Below are 22,400 nucleotides of genomic sequence, written 5' to 3' on the forward strand. Positions count from 1 at the left end.
CGGGCGGCTAATGATGACATTGGGCAGGGCAGAGCTGACCTCGGCAAGCCTCTCTTGTGCATTAGGCCGACGACATACTATGTTACCAAGTATGTAGTAGTACAAGGTCGGGCGGATGTGGTCGTTGCCGTGACCCACGGCCACGTTTTTCTGACGCCCCTCCGGGAGGGTGAGCTGAACCCTAATGCAGGTGAGGACCTCGGCACGAGGCTCGCCAAAACAAAGTCCCGTTCCAGGGGGGAGGTTCCCAGGAGGAGGATCGTGTGTGTGTGATGCACGCCGGCCCAAAAAAGTAACCTTGTCGCCGGGAACAAGCGCTCGTGTATAGGCGCGCTGGCGGGAACTGGCGGAGAATGGTGCTGCACCTGCGAGGGCGAACACGCGAGGATTTGTCGAGACAGGAGAGGCGGGCGGACGGATGAGCCCGGGGGTCGGCCAACCCAGCAGCCCAGAGGGCGAGGAGGAGGAGGACCCAGTGGGCACTTGGGCACTTGGGCCCAACTGGGGGTGACAATCATTGCCTCGCAGAATCTCCGTATTCGGTAATGAGTTGTGGTGGGCGTCGGCCTGTGGGGTTTGTGGGAACCAAGCCACAATTGAGGCTCTTCCATTCCGAGTTACGGTAGGCCTCCGAGATGGCCGCATCGCCAAACCCGCTCCATCGTCCCGGGAACCAAAACCTAAATCTCTGGCTTGTCTGGCTCCTGGGGGCAGGCTGGGCTGGCTGGCAGGGAGGCCATTCTACCTCGTGTCTTAGATCCTGCCGCAAGCCCTGGTTCGGCTGATAATCCCGCCAGATGGTGTGAGACAGCGATCTCGTGCACCCACACCCGCCTCTCCAGCCTCTCCAGCCAGCTGCCAGCCTCGCCTCGCCTCGCCTTGGCCTGCCCTGCCCTGCCCTACCCCTACGCCTGCCCTACCCTCCGCTCCGTCCGCCCACCTCGACCTCGGCGGAACCCTACTCCCCTACAGGCCGCCCGGGAGAGCGTTGTGGCCTTTTCACCTGAGCTGCGACCGCCGAATGCCGTGTCTCGCCAAGCAGTGCGCTCTGTCATCTTCAGCTCATGCAGCTCCGAGCTGAGTCCCGTCTCCGATGCAACAGCGAGGTCCCGCCGGCTGATGTACAGCTCAGGTCTTGATTCTAAACGTTTGTGCTGCGGCATCTAATGGTTACAAAGGCCCGCTGCGCGCCAATCGGGCCTCAGCTTGGTGGGTGTTCGCCCGCCATGCAAATCCCTTCCTTCCGACCGCCCCCGCGCAGCCCTCGACTAGCATCATCCTCATGGCCTCCTATCAGCCTGCGTCCCAATCGCCAATGGTATCCTTCAGCTCAATCCTTCTCGGCGATAGCCTGGAGCCGCTCGTCGATCTCCTCCTCAGTCAGCTTCCGGAAGCCAGGATCCGTGCCCTCCTTGCCGTCGGCGCGCGGGCCGCCCACGATCCCGATCTCAATCTCCGTCTTTTTGAAATCCATGCTGAGCACCGTGCTGAGCGTGGTGATGGCCAGCTCCACGACCTCCTCCCAGCTCCCATCTGCACAATCCTTGTTCTTCAGCTTCTTCTCGAGGTGGTTCAGCGCCTCCTGCTGCTTGGGTCCTGCAGCCGTGCCCTTGTAGCCGATGTAGTAGCCCGCCGGGTCACACTTGAAGAGCTGTGGCCCAAGCTCCTGGTCAAGTGATATTAGTGTCGTCGCTACGCCGTAGGGCCGCATGTAGGCCTATGTTAACTGCACGTCAGCCCCGTAGCCTCCCCAAGGATTTGTATATTGAGCGCCGGGCGCCTCCTTACGCGCTGAGTGTAGACTTGGGAGATGTTTGCCAGTCTCTTGGCAAGGACATCGCTTGGCATCTCGTAGCCGTACTTGTATCTGAACTCAGCAGCCTCGCCCTGTGCGCGTTGGGCGAAGGCTCTGGCGTCGGCGATCGAGCCCGTCATGACACAGCCGACCGAGGGGGATATTTGGAAGATGTGCGACACCGAGGCAGGATCGATCAGCTTGTCCTGTGTATCGGTTCAGCAATGCCTAACGCGACCGGGGAGGAGTCGGGTACAGAAGCCCGAACGACGTACTGGGACCTTCTTTTGCGACAGGATGACCCCACAGTCCTTTCCACGGACGCCGATGGCCATGATGTTGGCGGCGGTGATAGCCTTGAAGGCATATTCTATGACAGTCACAGCACGTCAGCCCCCGTGTAACAGCGCCGGGCGTGAGAGCTTTCGGGCAAGGTTTCGGGCGTCTCCGTTTGTGTTTCCCGGTCGGCAGGAAGAGGAATCTGTGCGCAGAGAGTGCATACCGACTTGATATAGCCGACCCTGTTCAGAGAAGATGGTGATATGCCTGTCGATGCCGGTGCCTGTTCACGGATCGATCTGGTGTCAGTCGCAGTGGGACAGAGGAGGGGAGGAGGCCGGAGGGTCGGCTGCAGCTGAGGACAAGACGTACTCGCCATCTTGAGGGCTTGATTGAGGGATCGGGCCGGACGAGGGCAGAAATTCGGTGTGCTTTGCTTGACAAGGACGGTCGTTGAGTGTGGGACGAGGGAGAGACGTTGTTGGGAGCAGTCGGTCGTGTTGATGGCTGGTCAGGCTGATAGGATGGAGCTGTCGTCAGTGAAGCTCTTGCCTGGGCTGGGAACGCGTTGCCCCCAGCTTGCCTGGAGCACCCATCAGCTCCCAAGCTAGCGCTGGCCTGCCGCGGGCCCGAGCTCTGAGCTTATGTAAGCCGCTCAGCCTGCCGCCCCAGGTACTCGTAGGAGTACCTGCAACTGAAAGATACTGGAATATAACCCCTGCCTATCGATTGCTGAGACCCTGTCTATCGGGCCGCCCCACCAGTAGCCAGAGAAAAAGTTCGAGGTAACAAGCTGGTTTGCTTTCTCACGGCGCTCTGGCGGCGACAGCAGCAAGCAGCAGCAGCAGAAGTCCTGCACGGCAATTGGGCTTCAACACATATTTCCACACCACACAGACACGGACACGCACGCGCACACCCGCCGCTGTGCTGTCACGCACTGAGCCCAACGCACGCCCTACCAAGCCCTGCCGTCCAGTCGGCGCGTTTTCTCACACAATCCCGCCTCTGCGCATAAAGCCTGCCGTCCTTGGGTCTTCGTCAGTCTGCGATAGCTAGGCCGTTTTGACTTTGGTGCCTCCTCCAGTCCTCCCATTACTGGAGCCAGTTCACCCTACCCCCCCTTGCCCGAAATCCGCTGCACGACCTGAACTCACCCTCCCTTTTCTACCTGCTACTGCCTGCCCATCATGTCGGCCGTGCCAGCCTGGAAGCGATTGGGTCTGAAGCTCAAGGGAGCCAGCTCGGACGGAAGCCCTGCTGCCACCACCTCGCAACCCACGACCACGGCAGCCTCCGCCCCTCCTCCAGGCCGCTTCGCACACCACCAGCAGCGCTCCAATTTCAATCCAGACGGCCAGTACGGGACCCCCGCCTTCAACAAGAGGAAGCAGTTCCAGTCTGGCTCGTATCCTGCGTCTGACAACAAGCGGCCGAGGTGGGACGACTCTGATTTCACCCCGTCCAAGAAGTCTGTCTCCTTTTCCCAGGATACCAAAAAGGCAGCCCTCAAGAAACCAAAGCCGGCCAAGAAGAAGAAGAAGGCGTCCAAACCGCAGCCGGCCTCACAGACCCATGATCTCACGCCCTCCCTCGAGTACCTCAGGACGTGGCACAAGGCCCGCGATGCCTGGAAGTTTAATAAGAACCATCAGACCCTTTTGTTGAAGTACATGTACAAAGCCGAAGCCCTACCGGCTGCGGACATCGACACATTCTACCTCTACATCAGCGATATAAAAGGTGGTTCTAGGACCAGGTTGATCGAACAAGCCGAGGAAATAAGGAAGAAGGACATGGAAGCCGGACCCAAGGCGTTCCCCGAGGGCACCAAGGGTGCCGAGGAGAAGCAAGGGCAATACGAGGAGATGCTAGCCGGCCTCTTGAAGGAGAACAACGCGGCGAAGGAGAGTGGGGGCTCTAACGCTGCACCCAAACGAAGTTTTGACGAGGTGGAATTCACCCTGCGCACTGCTGACAAGGACGTCCAGCAGCGCCTGGTGAAGCGCATGCGTGCCGAGTTGGTCATCGACACACTCAAATCCTCAAGCAGCGAGGATGATACGGGAGCACCTTCGGTCAGCACTGCCAAAGCCACATCCTCGAGGGTCAAGGTTCCAGTACAAACCGGCGCCAACGCAAACTCGAACGGCACCGAGGGCACGAAACAAAAGGCCAAACGAAGGAAGAAGTTGCGAACGGCGGACAGCAGCAGCTCTGAATCAGAATCATCTTCGGATTCAGATAGTGATTCCAGCTCTGATGACTCTACCGGTGGAGCCGATAACGCCGGTGACAGCAGCTCGTCATCCTCCGACTCCGACTCCGACGAGGACTCGGGAGCCGCGAATGGGCGCGCCAACTCCGAGACCTCCTCGAGCAGCTCTTCGTCTTCAGACTCGGATTCTGAAGCTGACTCCTCACCTGATGCAGCTATTGCCGGTGACGAAGAGGACACGTCGGGCAGTGATGGTGATAGTGAGAGTAGTGACAGTGACGATGAGGACTAGAGAGCGTCCTTTGGGAGTTATGGGACCAACCATCTAAGCACCATGACTCAACAATGCAGTGAATGGAGAAACCGTCGGGACAGATGGAAGGCCACGTTAGAATGACTCTTTTCGTGATCGCAGGTTCACTGGCTCTCAGTGGTCATAATGACGGTTCTGGGGGCTATGGGAGGATGCTTGGGAGCGAGGATGGGAGAGTAGATGGAACTGGCAGAGTCAATCCGACGTTGAGAGCGGCTTGAATGAGACAACCCGACTCTGTTAGGATTCGACCTACCTTTGAATCGTATATGCGGCCTTTGTGTAACTTTTGTCACACGCCTCAGCCTGAGGTGGCTATAGCGTCTTGAGGATGATGATTGATGACTGCTGACTAGAAGGTTCCATTTCACTGTCATTGTAAAGACAAAGTGTGCCGGCCTCATGATTGGACCACCAAGCACATCTCATTCGGACATACTTGTATCACTGAGGACAGTGTGTCGCAAGAGCATTCATGACTGATATCGCGACCAATAAAGGCTCTTCACGTTCATATCAATACTTCAGGTACTTAAGTAGTTCAACATTTGAGCCCCATGGGATCTCTGACCAACATGTCTGAAATTTCTCGACTCTGGGTCGAAGCAGTGAATGCCATTGCCAAACGACGCGTACAAGCCTGCAAATACTTAGCATCCTATAGTATCTCAATACTTGTCTCCCTATTCCTGCAAAAGAGAGGCATCCTCCCAGAAAGATGCCATTCATAAAAAAAAAAGCAGCTCACAACTTCATCAACTACTTCAAGGAGTCGGATGGGAGTTTCGACATGATCAGCAGCTAATACAAACTCATTCAGGAGTAGTTAACTAATATCATCCCATGGTTCTGTGACTGCAGAACAAGCAGCTCACCTAGGTGGTTTCACTTCTATTCCATATACATCTAAAGATATATATAGCACCTTTATACAGTGATAAGCACTTAAGACCTAGCACTTAAAAAGAATATAGTGTTAATAATAATAATTATAATATAATAGTTAAATTTTAATATTTAAAGAAATATAATATTAATAATAAAAAGAGATTATAATATATTTATAAATATATAACTTAACTTTATATTATATAAATAAAGTTTAAAAATATTATTTTTAATAATATTATTTATTAAAAAATTAATTAAATAATTATATAATAAAATTAAATTAACTTTAAAATTAACTTTTTTATATTAATATATTTATTATATAATTATTTAAATTTACTTTTATTTAATAAATTAATATAATTTTTATTTTAAATATATAACTATTATAAAAAAGTTAAAACTCTCTTAGAAAGCTAAATAGAGTTTATTTACTATACATTGAATAAACACTATATAAGGAAAGCGGAAGTTTGGGCACCTAATGTAGAAGTGAACATAAGGACAAATTGCTCACCCCTCGTCCAAACTGTGTGATTAATGTCAACACTCAAAGATCGGGAAAAGAATCCATGTCCAGCATTCTATGGTCGAGGTCTGTTTAATATTGATACCCAGTTAGGGTGTCCTGTACTTTTAGGCTTAGAATTGACTGTAGTATGCATAGACTTGGGACATCGACCACATCTGTGGGTCTCTCTGATGTACACAGTCGAAACATAGAGAGAATAGGAAACCTCCAAGTGCATTTCTGGATGGTCGAGGCCATGAGGCTCATGTACAGAGCAGCTCGTTCTGTGCTGATGAGTGGAGCGATACTCACCAGGTGCCCGTCTGCCGTGAGAGTACGGGATTTGGCACAAGCTTCTATTGGCATGGAAGAGACACTTGAAGGTCTTCCGACTTGCCACTCGCTTGCTCGGATTTCTGGGCTCTCAGAGTTCTTCCATTTATATATTCGTAGCCAACAAATGTCTGTATTATAGAATGCAACAACCCGGGTTACTGGTTTGTGATCAGTTAGTATTTTATTGGCTGAGCCTCACAGTGCGTACTGGCAGTATTGCAGGATCTACATAGGTATACATGGCATCAGTTGACTGTATTGGCACGAACATTTCCCTCGTGGCTGAGTTTGATTTTAATATACAAGTCCCACGTGCCATAGATATCAGTTGGAATGTGGAATGCGGTGGAACACCAGCGGTTAGTCCTCCATTTAGTCTCATCCGCACTGAATGATGGCCTCGAAAGGGACGCACGAGTGAGCCACGCAGATATCCAATCCGCGAATTCTAACCGTCGTTTAGATCTCGCCTAATCGATGATACATGGAATCTTTCGCAGTCCTTCTTTGGGACGCGTACATGCTATGGTATCCCCCCAAAAAACCCAATCCGAACCGTCTCTGCACAGAGAAAAACGCCCACACCAAGGAAACAGAAGAAATGATGCGTTCGCTCGCAATACTGATGAAGTGTGATCTAGGGCCGGTAGACCGAGCCCTTAATTTTGCAAATGTTTTCTCACTGAATGCCGTCCCGCGTAACCCCTGAAGGACGAAGTGGTGTGTGTGCTCGCGATGCCAATGCCGCCCCGGCCCCCAAATGACCAGAAAATCATGTTCCCAAACAGCGTCCTCATTACTTCGTTGACGGTGAGTGATGACTCATTGGTTGTCACAAAGCTGCCTCAAGAACGGCGGACGCCTCCATCACGCCAACGATATCGCCGTCATCCAGCACCGCAACAATTGACTCTGGGGTGCAGACATCCTCGTCCTCAAGCAAGTCGCGAGGCTTCTCCATGTTTGCGCGGAGCCAGTCGCCCGCGTCCTTGAGCGGCGTCGCGGCCCCGAGCGAGACGAAGGCAGCCCGCGAGACAGCTAGCCAGGGCATCTGCGACAGGCCCATGGCGAGCTCGGCGGAGCTCATCCGACGTATCCTGCAGGGGCTGACGACGGCGTCCTCACCCACGCGCAGCCAGCCCGTCTTGCACACGTACGCCGCCTTCAGGACGTCTCCGCCCACCTGGACTTGCGACCCTGACAGGCAGGTGATGTCCTCATAGGGGACCATCACGTCGCGGACCGTCTGGGGCTTCTTGTACGTCGCGCCGATGGCGCCGCCGGGATGGTTGCTGCCGAAGATGGCAGCCACACCGCCAGCCATGGGGTTGAGCTCCCGCGCGCATGTGAGGGCGAGCGCGTCGCCAACAGCCAGCGCCATGGTGGTGCTCGTGGTAGGGGCAGAGACGCCAAAGCTCACAGTCTCGCTCTCATGAATCGGCGCGGGCAGCAGGATCGTCGGGGCAGAGGCCTGCTTTTCTCTCTCTAGCACGACGGGTGCGTCGAGAGTCTTGCCAGTGAGGACAACCAGGGGAAGCCTCGCGTCCAAATGCGGCATGAGAAGGCTCAGCTCGGGTGTCTTGCCGGAGAAGGTGATGAGCATGAGAGTGTCATCGTCACCAACGTGGCCGAGGTCGCCATGGAGGGCCTCGGTAGGATGCAGGAAGGAGGCGTGGATGGAGAGTGAGTTGAAGGTAGCGACGAGTTTTCGCGCGATGTGGCCGGACTTGCCAACACCGATGATGACGAGCTTGCCACGTGACGGCGCCCTCTGCCGGGAGGTGATGATGTCGACGGCGGAATTGAAGGCGACCCGGGCCACGGAATCACTGGAGTAGAGGTGGGTGAGAGAGGCGAGAGAGGTGGCTTCCGTGTTCAGGACGTGAATTGCGCTGGCGAGCCTATCATCAAAGAGCTCTGAAGAGGAGGACTGGCCGTCGAATTCCGAGGTTCTGGGGGTGAATGGTGTCTCTGGGGGGGAAGGAGAGGCCGGACCAGCAAGGATGATGTCGTTGTCCAGGGTGAGCTCTTCGATGGGCATGCACAGCTCGGGGCCGTTGCTGGGCGTGACCGGGGACGGAGGTGAGAGCGGAGGAACAACGGGCGCATGCTGCTCTTGTCCCAGGATGAACACAGCGCTGTTATGTACAGGGCCCGTCATTTTGGACGGTGGTAAAGATGACTGTTGTTTGATACGCGTTCGGTTTAATGGACCGTAGACTTGCCTTGGGAGGCGCGACCGGTTTGGTGTTGTTATTTGTATATATCGTCAGGAGTTGGCAGAAGAGTGGTCTTCTGAGAAGGTGTTGGACAACGACAGCTCGTTCGCAGGCACGATGCCCAGACGATAGCTGGCTAAGAGTGTGAATAAGAAGAAACAGGCGGCGCAGTGTCTCGTTCGACAGAAAGGGGAGATAGATGTAGGTGCGAGCACGAGCACTAGATATTGTCGACGCTCAGCTCCCCATGGTGAAAGGGGAGGGTGGTGGAGCTTGGGAAGAGATAGTGCGTGTAAGAGATCTGATATCAAAATAAATTGGATCTCTGCCGCGTCAGATTGTACTTAGATAGCGGGAGGACGGGCTGATGAATCATAGGGCGGCCGGGGGTCGAGATTGTCAGAGAAGAGCAGGGGACCGGGGGGGGGGTTGTCCAGGAGGACCAGGAGGACCAGGTCAGCGATGGGTGGGACGGGATGGTGGATGGAAGGGTGGAAGCCGTAGTGTAGAAACGTGAACGGGTTGGCGCCGGGAGAGGCGGTGGAGATTACGGAGAGAGGGTGGGAGATTGAGAAGTCAGATCGATGGGCGTACTCGGCACTGGCGGTCTTGAGTCAAGTGTGAGGATCCCAGGACACAGGAGGAGAAGGGGACCCCTTCCAGATGCAGGCAAGAGAAGCAGCAAAGGCAGGTAGTCCAAGTCAATTGCTCCGCGTGCTGGGTGCGCAACAAAGAAAGATAAATGCTCAGATGCCGGGACCCTGAGCGCGACGAGGTACCGCGCATGTACCTAGGTACCTACCCACCTAGGTAGGTGCTATATGCCATAGTAGTATGGGCTGCAGCGGGGTGCAACGCCGGGGGGCTGGTGTAGCCACAGGCCGTTGTTGCTCCTGTTGGAAAAACCTTGGAAGTGCCACAGTAGCTCTTGCGTGATAACCGTCCACTTACCAAAGGACCCATGCTGGGGGCGCCGGGCTGCTCGGCACAGGCGAGCCAGCTTGTCTACCTTTTCTACACTACATACCTAGGTACCTAGGTACCTAGGTACCTAGGTAGGCGGGCACGGAGTACTGTGGTGCATCTTCGATTGGGGCCTGGTCGGCTGGCTGGACGAATCTGGGCGCGGTGATGGGCCCCCCAGGAGGCAGGAGGCAGGAGGCAGGATGCAGGACCGAGGCGCGCGTCGCGATTCCAGAAAGCAGACTGTGAGCTGTGCCTATGCCTGTGCCTGTCGGGGGCGGTGGACTGTATGAATGAATCATGATGTTCCAAGGTTCGTGCCGCTTGGGTGATGGCCACGACCGTGCAGAAAGGCTGTTGTGGTCCACCGTTTTTTTTTTCCCTTTCCTTCCCTTCCCTTCCTTCTTCTTTTCTACTGTGCCTACTGTGCATCTATCTGGAGGCCCTTGCTTGGCAGGCTGAAGAAAAATAAGCTCCAGTCTTCCATCATCGTTCCTGCCCCAGGCCCCCAGCACTAGCACTAGCACTAGCACAAATGGCGTCGAGACGGACACGAAGGCAGGAAGGCAGGAAGTCCTGGCTCTCGGAGCTTAGCTTTGCAGGGCCGCTCGGCCCAACTCCCCCATGCGAGCAGGCACAATGTACTGCAAGACACGAATCCCTCCGTGTCCGAACGCTGAGAAATCCGTTTCCGCGGTCCACTTTACACTAGCCCTGGCCAGCTGTGGATTCGCGATCCCGGGATCGGGCTTGCGTGATGGGAGATCTGACACGCTCGGTCGCTTGCTAGCAGCTCCGGGGCACCAACAATGCCCCGATGCGTTAGAAAGATACCCGCGCCACATCTCGCCCTAGCTGCCTCTGCGCCGCTTTGAGGGCTGCAGTCCCACCTGGGCCAGAGCCTCACGGCGTACAGCAGTCCTCATCGCACGTGCAGCCGTCTTGGGCTAGGACGACACCTGCAGCACATGCCCATTTCCCCCGAGCAAGTCGCCGCGGGGTGCAGCTTCTGACAGGCTGACAGGCTGACAGCCAGACAGCCAGACACGCTCTGCCAATCTGCCTGTCTGTCTGCCCGGCAGTTGGTTTCTTGTTTCTGTCGCATGGACGACAAGGACATAAAGACAGACTGACAGACTATCTACGGAGTACACAGTAATATGCTAATCAACCAGCCCAGCCCGTGCACGAGGCCCAGGCCTTCCCTGCACGTGTGTTTCGAGCTGGCGGGCCCGGGCAGGCCCTCATCCGTCCCTCCAGCCCGTCCGCCTTTCAACCCCCCCCCCTGGACCCGACACCCTGGTGACGATCCATCCAGCCTCACTCTCCTAGCTCGCCCACGCACCGCCGCTGGTTTCCATCCTCATGCCCCTTCCCTTCTCGGGCTTGCCAGATCGATCCAAGACATATCCAAGACATGATCTCCTCTGCAGCGAAGATCGAAACATTTCACATAGACAGGACTGCCCCATCCATCAATGCTCAGGCACCTACCATGTGCTCCCAGTCTGCCGGTCTGCCAGCGTCATGCTTGTCATCGACTCAAGACGAACCGTCTCGTCCAAGCCACTAATAAACATCTTGTTCACGCTCGTTGATTGCCCGCGGCAGTTCCAGAACTCTACACACTGCTCATGCAAGCCAAGAGGAACCCTTCTCTTGTCAGATCCAACAACCGAAAGTAAAGGGTTGAGTGTATCCCACACCCAACGCTGCTGCTATCTCCAGCGCCTACGCCTAATATCCAAGCCCGGCACTGGACTTGGACTTTCAGGGGGTGGAAAGGGGCCGCCCTAATAAGCACCCTCGTCATCATGCAACGCGGCGGCCCGCGGCACGCATAGTGAGGCTCCGCCCACTCAAAACCGCAAGGTACAGCCCGCACCCAATCCATCACCAGAGCTCTGGGAGTGTTGATGGCCTGACGAAGGCTCATTCGTGCCATGACCCACCGGCCGGCCCACCAACCATCTTCCGCAATAATGATACCAATCATGCTTGCGTATGGCCTGCCCTACCTACGGAGCTTCGAGCACCACGCAAGGCAGGCCAGTGCTGTGATGAGAATGCGCGGGCTGGGCACGGCACGTGTATATGAGTCGGGAGCCAAGTCATCCCACGTGCACTCGCTCTCGCTCTAAGGCCCAGGTCTCGCGGTACCGCCTGGGCCAATTAAGCCCTAACAACCCACTCGGGGGATGTATCGCAAACAGCTAATGCTCTCTGGGCGTTGGGACTCTCTCTTCCTCTCCAACCCCGCGAATCGATCCGGTGAATTGTCTATTACTGCATAGCCTCTCACCCTCTGAGTCGATTATTGCATGTTGGCCACTAGCCTCAGAAAGATCCACGGACAAGCTCGGTATCGTTTCGAGCCGCTGTAAGCCCAAGACATTTATAAAGTATATAGTTTTACTTCTATTTCATATACATTTAAGGACATACATGGCGCCTTCATACGGTAGTAAGCACTCAAGACCTAGCACTTAGAAACAATACATTATTAGTAATAATAGTTATAATATAATAGGTGCTTATAGCCTCATGTTATATATATATGTATGATAGGATTGGATGTGGATAAAAGTGAGGAGTATGAAAACTATGATTGAATGTCTAGACCTTGGGATTGTAAAGTAGGGAGAATTTGTGCCGCTTGAATGATTGAGTTCCTTCTTCAAGAAGCAGATTCAATAGGATAGTTCAATGTACTGTTTAAGGTACCGCCTTGATCTTACCTGCTGCCTCATATTCCAGAGTGTATGTCATATGCCTCCACCATTCCCGTCACACTAATGTCCTTCTCCGGGTCGTAGCGTTCTAATGTGCCAAGAGGTGCGTACTTTTCACAGAGAAATAACATATCGTTATATGCTCTTCCCAATGAACAATGTCATTAGTCATTTGACCACGAGATTGTTTCAGCCGGAAGCCTCACTCACATAGTTCGTGATCTGCTCCCTCTGTGACCAGCAGAGTCACAGATGGCGGCCTTGATCGAGTACAACCTGTTACGGTCTTCCCACTCCTCGACCGGCTCCGATGGCTCCACTTGCATCAGGTAGCGCTGGATGTAAGTTGGGGACTTGAAGTGTGTGGCCCAGCTGCACCGCCACGTCCCGAACTCAATCTCGTTGTGCGCGTACATGCACTCGTCCGGATCAAAAATGATGACCTTTCCAGTTTCCATATCGGTAGCAACGTTGCCTTCCCACAAGTCGCCGTGGCAAAGAGCCGGCGTTATCTCGCGGCCGTCAGCCTGCAACGCTCCCAACAGCCTCGGGATGACGCCGTCCGTCAGCTGCTTGCATGCCGCATCGTATTCAGGCCATGGCCCGTTGACCTGGTTGTCGAGCTTGATGAGGTCCTTGAGCAGGTATGTGAACTGGTCTGCCCAGCTGTCACTCCAGTGCTCCGTGCGGTCTACGCTCCCGCGGCCTGTGACCAGCGGGTAGCCAAATTTTCCGTTGGGAGATGTCACCTTGGTGTGAAGCTCTGCAATTGCGGTGGCTAGCCCGGCCGGGTCAGGCGGTGTCTGCACGTCCATGTCATAATACTTTTGGAGATAGAAGTAGACCTGCTTCCCAACCTCGTCTATGAACTCTCCTTTACCAACTGGCTCGGGCCCGAACCCCGGCACTTTTGACTGAATCACCGTGGCAGAGTAATGCTCGCCCCACATGTGAATCTTGGCCAGTTTCCCGCTCGCGCACTGCAGATCCTTTTTAAGCATTGGCAGAGCCTCCTTGGACCCGAGGGGACGGTACCTTGAGGAAGTATCGCTGCGCACTTCCGTCAGCGAGCTCGGTTGTAATCTTTGCTGTCTTGGTCCAAGCTGAAAGCCCCCAGGTCTCGGCAGAAACAATCTGTGTACCCTTTGGCATCACTGCATGAAAGCCCCGAAGTTAGCTTGCTGCGCCGTGATTGGATTTGAAATACCGTGCCTTCGATGACAGCATTGTGGAGGGCGAAATCCCCGTCGATATCCGTTGCCCATGACATCCTGCCTGTACGTTGGGCCTGCGCTCAGACTAGAGCCACAGTTCTTTGTGTCCAGTGGGATGTATATACTCGACTTCCTGTTGCGCTTGGGTGTCTTGAAGCCAGGGAAGCTATGGTACTCTGTGGCTGCGATGTGCGCGCTTGTGGCATGTACAAGTCCTGATTAGAGACCACCAGTGCAGTCGTACGCTCTGCAATAGATATAGGAAGAAGAAACGAATCAACAATATCAAATAAAGTATGACAATTGCAGGTGAGAGAGAGAATGGGTCAACGGACGGAAAATGAGGGGCGCCTGCGGGATTCGACCTGAAACTGCACGTCCTGTGCTACCAATTACCTGCTATAATTAACCCGCGCTGGGTCGAGAAGGGTGGTATGCCGCTGACAAGCTGCGCCTCTTGATGCTTGTTGGTGTGATCCTTCAAACCAACCAGTTCTGGTGGCGGCATGCAACCTTTGGGTCCTCCCCGCATCTCTTGCAGGATCCTAGAACTTGCTCCCTCATGTCAAGAAATTCGCTCGTATACAAGCTATTCATATAACTAGTACAAGCAAAGATAGCCAGCCTCTAGAAAGGAACTTGAGATGGTTTGTTCTTCCTTGCGGGTCGGCAACATTATATGTAATAACTCTAGGCTAACAGATGTCACAGCTCAGAAATATCACTGGCTGGCGGAGGAAATCAGACACCGCAGATGAGCACAGCTTGGCTCCAGACGATCTCATTACACCCCCAGTTCGAGATGCCGGACCAAGGGACTCCCTCGCTATCTCAACAGTGTTCACTGCGACTAATCGGTCGCGTGACCCATCACCGAGTAGACAGCATGCCGACTCTGGACCCCTTGGACTAAACGTTGTTTACACACCTAACAATGGCCACAAGGTCGATATCGTGTTCATCCATGGCCTCGGTGGGACGAGCAAGTGGACATGGACCAAGAACAGGAATTCGGAGCTATTCTGGCCACTTACCTTCCTGCCCTTGGAGCAGGATCTATGCCTTGCCAGGATACTGACATTTGGGTACAATGCGTCATTCCAAAAGACCGGGAATGTGTTTTGACGCTGCTCGACTTCGCGAAAGACCTACTGTTCGACCTGAGATACGGCAAAGATCCGGACATGCAGGAATTGAATATGGGGAAAGTGCCCATAATATTTGTGGTTCACAGCATGGGAGGCCTAGTTATGAAAGAGGTAATGATAATAGACCTTAAGGAAACTGAGCTCTACTAACCGAGGACAGGCGTATATCCAAGGGCAAAACGACCCAAAGTACCAGTCAATTATCAAAGCCATCACAGCCATCACCTTTCTTGCAACCCCTCATCGAGGAGCGGCACTGGCGCAAACACTGAACCGGATTCTGGATTCGATCAGGATAAACTCAAAGCAATACGTTGCAGAGCTGTCGCGAAACTCGCTCACGCTGCAGAAACTGAACGAGCAATTTCGACATATCGCTCCACTACTGGACATTGTGTCATTCTACGAGACAATGCCTACAAGAATCAAAAGTGCTAAAGTTGTAAGTTCATTCTATACCTAATGTCATAAGACAAAGGGCATGATGCTGATAATAATGACAGATGGTACTGGAAAAGGAATCGTCTGTGTTGGGCTATCCTGGAGAAGTATCTAAAGCACTGATCGCGGATCACCACGGCGTCTGCAAATACGAAGGACCACAGGACCCCAACTACATAGCCATTAGGAATGTCCTGAAATCACTTGTTGGAAGGATCATCGCAAAGGAAAATGCCCAGCAGCCGGAGGTTTCGGAACGAAGAGCAGGTCTCGAGTTGAAGTCTATGTTGGCACTTTCAGAGCTTCCTGAACTGGATTACATCTTCTTCAGAGATCAGTGGACAGACGATACCAACAACTGGATTAAGAAGGACAAGACTTATCTCCAGTGGCGAGGTGCTCAGGGTGAACTGAGCGTGCTCTGGTTGAATGGTGGAGCCGCCACGGGGAAGTCCGTTCTCGCTTCAACTATTATTAATAGCTTAGTCCAGGGCGGATACCGCTGTCAGTACTTCTTCGTTCGACACGAAGACCGCAAGAAGAGGACTATGGGGTTCTTGCTGCGATCACTCGCGTTCCAAATCGCGCAGGCCCTCCCCGAACTGACTAGCCAGCTGATTGAGTTGAAAGACGAGGGCATTGACTTCGAGATCGTTGACGCGAAGATCATCTGGAACCGCATTTTCAAGGCCACAATCTTCAAATCGACTTGGGAACAGCCATTATACTGGGTGATCGACGGCTTGGATGAAATAGAGTCTCCAAGAGGCGCCATCAGAACCTTTCTGGACATCACATCCTCTTCCCCGATTCGCTTACTGCTTTCAAGCCGGCACAATGCAGATGTCATCGACGCATTAAACAGACGTCCTTCAAATATCCAGTTCTCGATACTCAACATTGATGGCCATCTGGAGGACATTGGAATCGACGTTTGTCAGAAACTCAGGGTGCCGGGTTCCATCGAGGTGAAGGAGGCACTAGAGCAACAAATCGTGGACAAGTCTCGAAATAACTTCCTAGTAAGCCCTCAAGTTCCAGAATCATTCGTATTGGATGGCTGAATTTCGTTCTAGTGGGCCCGACTGGTTGTTGAGCGTGTAAATCAATGCCATACACTAGAGGACATCGAGTCAATACTGCATCAAATACCCGAAGGCATGGAAGCACTGTATGACCGCATGGCTTCTGCTATGGACAACATATCCAACCCTCACGACAGAGCACTGGCTACGAAAATTTTGCAGACCTTAACGTGCACCATACGTGTCCTTTCAGTATCCGAAATAGGCCATGTTCTTGGTGAGGACGCTCCCGCAATACTGGATCTCGCACATGCCATCAAGAACCTGTGTTGTGGATTCGCGACTGTGGCCATGAGGGAAACGCGCTCATGATTCATTTCTCTGCTCGGGAGTATCTACTATCGACCAAGGAGCAGTCAGAGTTCAGAATCAATGGACCGGCCTCGCACAAAGCCCTGTTCCTGAGCTCGATGCGCTGTCTCATGTCGACAGGTCTAAGGGCAAAGCTTGGCCGTGATCAAGTTCCCGAATTCCTGGATTATGCTGCCGACGCGTGGTCAACTCATCTACTGCATTCTACACCAGTGGATGAAGAAACTCTGTCTACACTAAAACGATTCCTCACAGGCAGCTGGGTTCTCACCTGGATCCATGCCTTGGGAGCCATAGGACACCTGAGGGTGCTCGCTCAGACCTCCAAGGATCTCTACAAGCTTGCACGAGAAAACAGACAAAACTCGACTCTTGATATAGCCGAACAAGAGCTGATTTCGAGCTGGTCAGTGGACCTACTCAGGGTCATGGGCAGATACGGTAGCCTCCTGCGCCGTAGACCGGACACCATTTACCAAACTATTCCTCCTTTCTGTCCTAAGGGGTCCTCAATCCATCAGCTGTTCGGGAACTCAGAAGCCTTGTCTATTGTTGGAAACATGGCAGAGAAATGGGATGACATATTTGCGCGTATTACGGTACCTGAGTCGTTCGCCTCATCGATACAGACCGCTGGATCCAATCTCGCAGTGCTGGCAGCTCCTGGGAATATCCACTTATACGAGGCTTCGGATTTCCGAGAAACAGGATGCAGTCCCATCCAGCACGGAGAGCGTGTGGACAGAGTCCAGTTGAACAACAAAGCGTCACTGCTGGCATCCTACGGCTATCATACGACAAGGATCTGGAACATTCATACGGGGGAATGTATCTTGTCCGTCAACAGCGTGGAGTCGAAGACGAGGCTTTTGGCAATGTTGTTCACCAACAACGACTCGACGCTACTTGTCGGCTCAGATGATCGTCGAGTCCGCACTCTCAATCTACGTGAGGCTGTGCCAGCGTGGGAGGTCATCGCTGACCTGGAAGAGTTCGGGCTTGAGCAGCATTTCACCAACTCAGCTAGTCATATGGCATTGAGTCCAGACGGAACCATGATTGCCGTCGGCTACCGCCGTCACCCTGCTTCGGTGTGGGAACTAGAAGGTCCTACTCATATTGGGCATGTCCGACGCAAAGACGACGGTTCCATGGTTCGTGAGCTACGCGAGCTCGTATGGCACCCGTGCCAGCCTGAAGTCTTGGGTCTTACGGTCGAAGGGGTTTTGTTCAGATGGGCACCCTACGAGGACACCTACGATGAGCTGTCTGTTGAGGCATCCAAGATGGCTATCAGCACCGATGGCGAACTGTTGGTGACCGGTGATGCACACGGCAGAGTAAAGCTATTCACCACTGAGAAATTCTCCCTTCTGTGTCAATTATCTTCCGAAGAGGCGGTCTTTGGCCTCGCATTCAGTCCCGATGCCAAGCGTTTCTACGATAGCAGAGGCTTCCATGTGAATGCTTGGGAGCCGAACGCATTGGTTAGGCACGCAGAGAGGTCCGGAGACGTCGATACAGCCAGTGAATACTCCATGTCGCATGCGTCAGAGAGATCATCTGGCCTCCCTGGAGCGGTGGACCCAATCACTGCACTGGCTGGGTCACCAACCGGAAACCTCTACTGTTACGGCACCCAGAAAGGAGTCGTCAGGCTGCATGACATCAAGGCCGGAAGAATCGCTACCCTATATGCATCACGGGCGAAATTCGGGATAGAACATATCGTGTGGAGCATTGACGGCAGTCACATATGCGTTTCAGATTTCAGCAAACAGCTTCTTGTCTTCAACAAATCAGCCAACGGGGCCGACACCTCGGTATACCAACAGATAGCGTCAATATCGATGCGACAATTGGCCAAAGGCCAAATCACACAGCTACTTTTCCAGCGCGTGGCGAGTCACATTCTGGTGCATACTTCGTCGCAAATACACACCATATCGCTGTCTTCCTATTCGGTTGAAACGTCGAGAGAGCTCGGCTCTGTTACTTTCCAGTGGGTGCTCCATCCAACCAACGACACGCTGTTTCTCGGCTTTGATGTGCACAAAATCACAATCCTGGACTGGAATCTGGTCGAGCAAGTCAATTTCGAAATCCAATGGCCACGAGGACCTGGCGACGTGCAGATTCAGTCCAGCAGCGTCCGGTTCGGCCAAATACTTCCTTCTCAAGACAACTCCCGCTTACTGCTGCACAAATCCACTGCCCGCGATAGAGCAAGAAATATGACCTTGTTCTTCGTGAGCACAGCTGATTTGGCGCTTCATGTCCGATCGGATGGAGAGGCAGAAGGCATCTCATCTACAATCAAGATGCACCGAATCCTGCCCGAGCTGTGTCATGACGTCTCACTTCCGCTTGGGCTGGTATGGGGGGACCGCCTGATATATGTGTCCAAAGACTTTGCCGTCTGCTCTAAGGGTCTCCAATGGACATCTGAGTCCACGAAGTCATCCACCCTGCACCCAAGGACTCAAAGAAACATGAGATCAAGAGCACTTGCCAGGGTAGGTGTCGCGTCGGACGGGCCCCATGGCGCAGCGAAGGAACTATTCGTGTTTCCTGGCGACTGGGCCAATGAACAAGCGTTGAGGCTATGCAGTCTGTGGAGTATCGAAACATCTCTACTGTATCCAGGGAATGGCGAGGTCGTCGCAGTGAGATGTGCAGCTTTGTCTCGAGGCTAGTCGAGGGTTATGATGAGCGAGAAGATACACCATCCGCCGCCTGCCTCCAATCGAGTCCATAACAGTACTCTGGTAGAAGAAGACCAACAGCAGCGATGATAAAACCCGCTATCAGAACGAACGCCCAGCCGATCCCAATCGACTGGAACATATCCTCCAAGAAAGCGACTACTACCGCGGAGAATGCATACCGCACCAAGCTCGTGGACGCATTGGCAGCTGAAGGCGCCCTGTGGTTGATGTCGACGAGTAAAGTGTTGAATGTCTGTCCGCAGAGTGTCAGATCAGACCCCTCTCATTAATTGAGCAGGATCTGGGGTGGAGTGGGTCTCACACTGAAGTTGATCTGCAGGGCCATTCCAGTCACGAACTGGAGTACCATAGATATTGCGATGTGCTAAGCCAAACAAGTGGTCAATCGTTTGCGCTAGACCGCTGGAAAAGACCTCAGAATTGCATACTTGCTTGTATTGTAGGACCCATCCGTAGGCCGCCGTGCATAGAAATACAAGGGCCATGGGTATCCACATGACATTCAGACGTGATTTCTCGATTGGGAAGTTGTCCAGATCGTCACCTTTGATACGATCGGTCGGCAACCCGAGCTTCGTGCGGGCGTTCTTGTATGAGCCATCGAGCAGCTTTCCTGAGAAGAGCGTCGAGGCAGTCCCACCGAGCGCGAAAGGTAGATAGATGAGACCAACTTGCCATTTTGTTAGGCCGTATATCTCAATGAAGAGTGTTGAAAGGCTTGCTGTGAGGCTGCCATGATTGTGTGTTAGTCTCGTGCCAAGGACTAGCTGGTGCGCAAAATCATGTGTCTCACGCTGAATACACGGCATACATCAGGCCCCACGCTACTACAACGACTGCATTGTCCTTTCTGAACAGGACCTTAACGCACCGAACAGGATTAGGAATGCGCGAAGACCCAACTCTTGGTTTCGTGTCAACCTTATGATGCTGCATGAAGGCTGTGAATGGGAGCGGGAGCCGAAGAATCTTTGCTGGTGGTATTGAACCGTTTCCCACGATGCCCCTATTTGTCTCTGGCAGAAACAAGACAATGAGACTTAGACCTGAGAAGGTCACAATCGTGAGAAGCCAGAAGATCCATGTCCACCCAGCAGCGTAAGTCAAGGCACCTCCTAGCACAGGTCCAAGACTTGGTCCTATGGTAATGCTTTGGGGTTCTTAGCTTCTGCGACAAGGGTTCCAAGGGTTTGTAGAGAGGTGAGATCATGGCCTACAGAAAAGACACGGCACTCATATATGACCCTCTATTTGCTGGCGAGGCGATGTCACTGACAATGCCATAGCCGATAAGAATCACACCTGTTGCAAACTTCGGTTCGTCAATGTCAAGACGGCAGGCACCTGGGACGAATCTAATCTAGTTCTCTTACCAGATTGTCCAACGGCCTGTAGCATTCTTAGTCCCAGAAAATACTCATACGAATCAGCTAATGCAAGGCAAAGGTTCGCTATTGCAAGTACAGACAGCGTCATGACGTACGCCGCACGTCTTCCAAGGATATCTGCAGCATCCCCAACGAAGAGCGGCACCACGGCTCCAACAGCCATATACACGGTGATGATAAGGTTGATCTTGTCAACAGAAACCTCGAAAGCCTCAGATAAGGGCTTCAGGGCCGGGAGGAAGATAAAGGTGCTGAGGTTCGCGGACCAGGAGGCGTAGGAAATCATGGCGAGGATGCAGCATTGCTCTAGCTTTGTCAGGACAGTGTATGGCTCGGAAGGCTGGTCTGCCTCGGAGCCAGGCTGGTCAGGCAAGCCCTCCTCGACCGTGGCGATTGCTACTGGCTGCGAGGCCATCTGTGCTGCAACAGGCCTTGCAGCGGGGAAGAGGCGAGTGTGATTACAAGCGAGACTCGGTATGTCGTTTAAGTACGTTGCTTATGGCCTTCGCGTTGCGATGGGACAGGCCACGAGTGAGACGTAGATGCCGCGTTGAAATTCACGGTCTCGATAAGACAATGAATGCACTTGTTGTGTTGGCTGAAGTCCTCCTGGGCTCCTCCAATGACAAAAATTTGATAGAACTCCATGCAGCTGTTGGCTGCGCCGCGCCCCGCACAAGTGCCGGCCCATTGTGATATGTGTTGAGCGGTGCCCCGGCAATCATAGAAAACAACGCAAGAATACTCGCCTCTCAAGAGACAGATTGCAGATTTGGGTTTGGCACACATTTGAGGCCGTGCTGCAGGTTGTATTTGGATATCGGCGACTTACTGAGGTTTTCATTGCGCGTGAATGCCACTCTATACACTTGGCCGAGTCGTCACGGACCACCGATGATCGCGATAAGGTACTAGGTAGGTTTAGATATTTGACAGTTGATTGTTGTGCACCACAATTGCTAAAGTTCGACTCCTCAACAACCCTGGCGGTCATTGTCATTCCAACGCCTTAACGTTTGCCGTCTAGCCCTGCTCCGTCCAGCCCCCGGGCACTGCGGCATTGGTGGAACGACCTGCAGTCTACCGCCTTGACCCAGATCCCAGCGAGTTAATCACAACCTCATGATATATCTTGATTCAGGTATGGTGCTGCTCTGTATTAGCTCCTTGGAAATTGCGGCATCACTATTGGTCATACTAGGTCTGGCTTAGGAGTCTTAACTAGTACTAACACACATAGGCTTTACTAAAGGAAGATAAAAGTAGCTTTAAATAAGATTCCTTATATTACTACCTAATATATTACTTAATATAAATAGTTTAAATAGGCTTTTAAAGATTAAATTCTAATAAATATTAATTTAAAAATTATAAAATATTTTTTAAATTATTAAAATTTTAAAATATTTAATTTAATTATAAAAATAATATAAATTATAAAATAATATAAATATTTAATATTTTAAAAAAATAGATTTATAAATAATAATAATAATAAAATTAAAATAAAATTATTTTATATAATTAAAATAATATTTTAAAATATAAAGTTAAGAATTTATAATTATAACTTTTAATTAATTTTATTTAAATAATTTAATTTATTATCATTTAATTTATTATAATTTAATTTATTATAATTTAATTTATTATAATTTAATTTATTATAATTTAATTTAATTTTATTTTTAAAAATAATTTTAAATTTATTTAATATTTTTATTTTATAAAAGTTAAATTTAATATAAAGTTTTAAATTTAAATTTATAATTTCTTAATTTTATAAAATATATTAATTATTTTAATTATTAATAACTTTTAAAATA

At 52.0% G+C, this 22,400-nt stretch overlaps 6 protein-coding genes across 6 annotated transcripts; 2 read left to right on the forward strand and 4 right to left on the reverse strand.

Moving 5' to 3' along the window:
* Positions 1 to 8: 8 nt before the first annotated feature.
* KVR01_001310 (proteasome core particle subunit alpha 1) lies at positions 9 to 2,803 on the reverse strand. Its single transcript, XM_044783760.1, has 5 exons — positions 2,447 to 2,803; positions 2,298 to 2,357; positions 2,071 to 2,165; positions 1,789 to 2,001; positions 9 to 1,717 (listed from the first exon to the last, which is right to left on the reverse strand). Exons 1-5 carry the CDS (start codon positions 2,451 to 2,453, stop codon positions 1,331 to 1,333), a joined length of 762 nt encoding a protein of 253 aa, XP_044649265.1. The 5' UTR covers positions 2,454 to 2,803; the 3' UTR covers positions 9 to 1,330.
* A 34-nt stretch (positions 2,804 to 2,837) lies between these two features.
* On the forward strand, positions 2,838 to 5,179 carry KVR01_001414 (uncharacterized protein). The gene has a single exon (XM_044782380.1). The coding sequence runs from the start codon at positions 3,265 to 3,267 to the stop codon at positions 4,582 to 4,584; it is 1,320 nt and encodes a 439-aa protein (XP_044649369.1). The 5' UTR covers positions 2,838 to 3,264; the 3' UTR covers positions 4,585 to 5,179.
* A 1,400-nt stretch (positions 5,180 to 6,579) lies between these two features.
* KVR01_001760 (uncharacterized protein) lies at positions 6,580 to 9,872 on the reverse strand. Its single transcript, XM_044784097.1, has one exon. The coding sequence runs from the start codon at positions 8,502 to 8,504 to the stop codon at positions 7,176 to 7,178; it is 1,329 nt and encodes a 442-aa protein (XP_044649715.1). The 5' UTR covers positions 8,505 to 9,872; the 3' UTR covers positions 6,580 to 7,175.
* A 2,240-nt stretch (positions 9,873 to 12,112) lies between these two features.
* KVR01_001701 (uncharacterized protein) lies at positions 12,113 to 13,851 on the reverse strand. Its single transcript, XM_044781599.1, has 5 exons — positions 13,470 to 13,851; positions 13,293 to 13,411; positions 12,468 to 13,237; positions 12,264 to 12,401; positions 12,113 to 12,200 (listed from the first exon to the last, which is right to left on the reverse strand). The coding sequence occupies exons 1-4, from the start codon at positions 13,525 to 13,527 to the stop codon at positions 12,272 to 12,274; spliced, it is 1,077 nt and encodes a 358-aa protein (XP_044649656.1). The 5' UTR covers positions 13,528 to 13,851; the 3' UTR covers positions 12,113 to 12,200; positions 12,264 to 12,271.
* A 612-nt stretch (positions 13,852 to 14,463) lies between these two features.
* KVR01_001544 (uncharacterized protein) lies at positions 14,464 to 19,153 on the forward strand (the record flags this gene model as incomplete). The annotated part of the gene is made up of 5 exons (XM_044790280.1): positions 14,464 to 14,730; positions 14,780 to 15,061; positions 15,123 to 16,082; positions 16,137 to 16,362; positions 16,578 to 19,153. 5 exons carry the CDS (start codon positions 14,464 to 14,466, stop codon positions 19,151 to 19,153), a joined length of 4,311 nt encoding a protein of 1,436 aa, XP_044649499.1.
* A 298-nt stretch (positions 19,154 to 19,451) lies between these two features.
* Positions 19,452 to 20,989, reverse strand: KVR01_001892 (uncharacterized protein; the record flags this gene model as incomplete). Its single annotated transcript, XM_044784086.1, has 4 exons — positions 19,452 to 19,550; positions 19,615 to 19,915; positions 19,998 to 20,346; positions 20,500 to 20,989. The coding sequence occupies 4 exons, from the start codon at positions 20,987 to 20,989 to the stop codon at positions 19,452 to 19,454; spliced, it is 1,239 nt and encodes a 412-aa protein (XP_044649847.1).
* Positions 20,990 to 22,400: the final 1,411 nt, after the last annotated feature.

Source organism: Diaporthe batatas (genome assembly GCF_019321695.1).
Source record: "Diaporthe batatas strain CRI 302-4 chromosome Unknown Contig00002, whole genome shotgun sequence".
Classification (NCBI taxonomy): Eukaryota; Fungi; Ascomycota; class Sordariomycetes; order Diaporthales; family Diaporthaceae; genus Diaporthe; species Diaporthe batatas.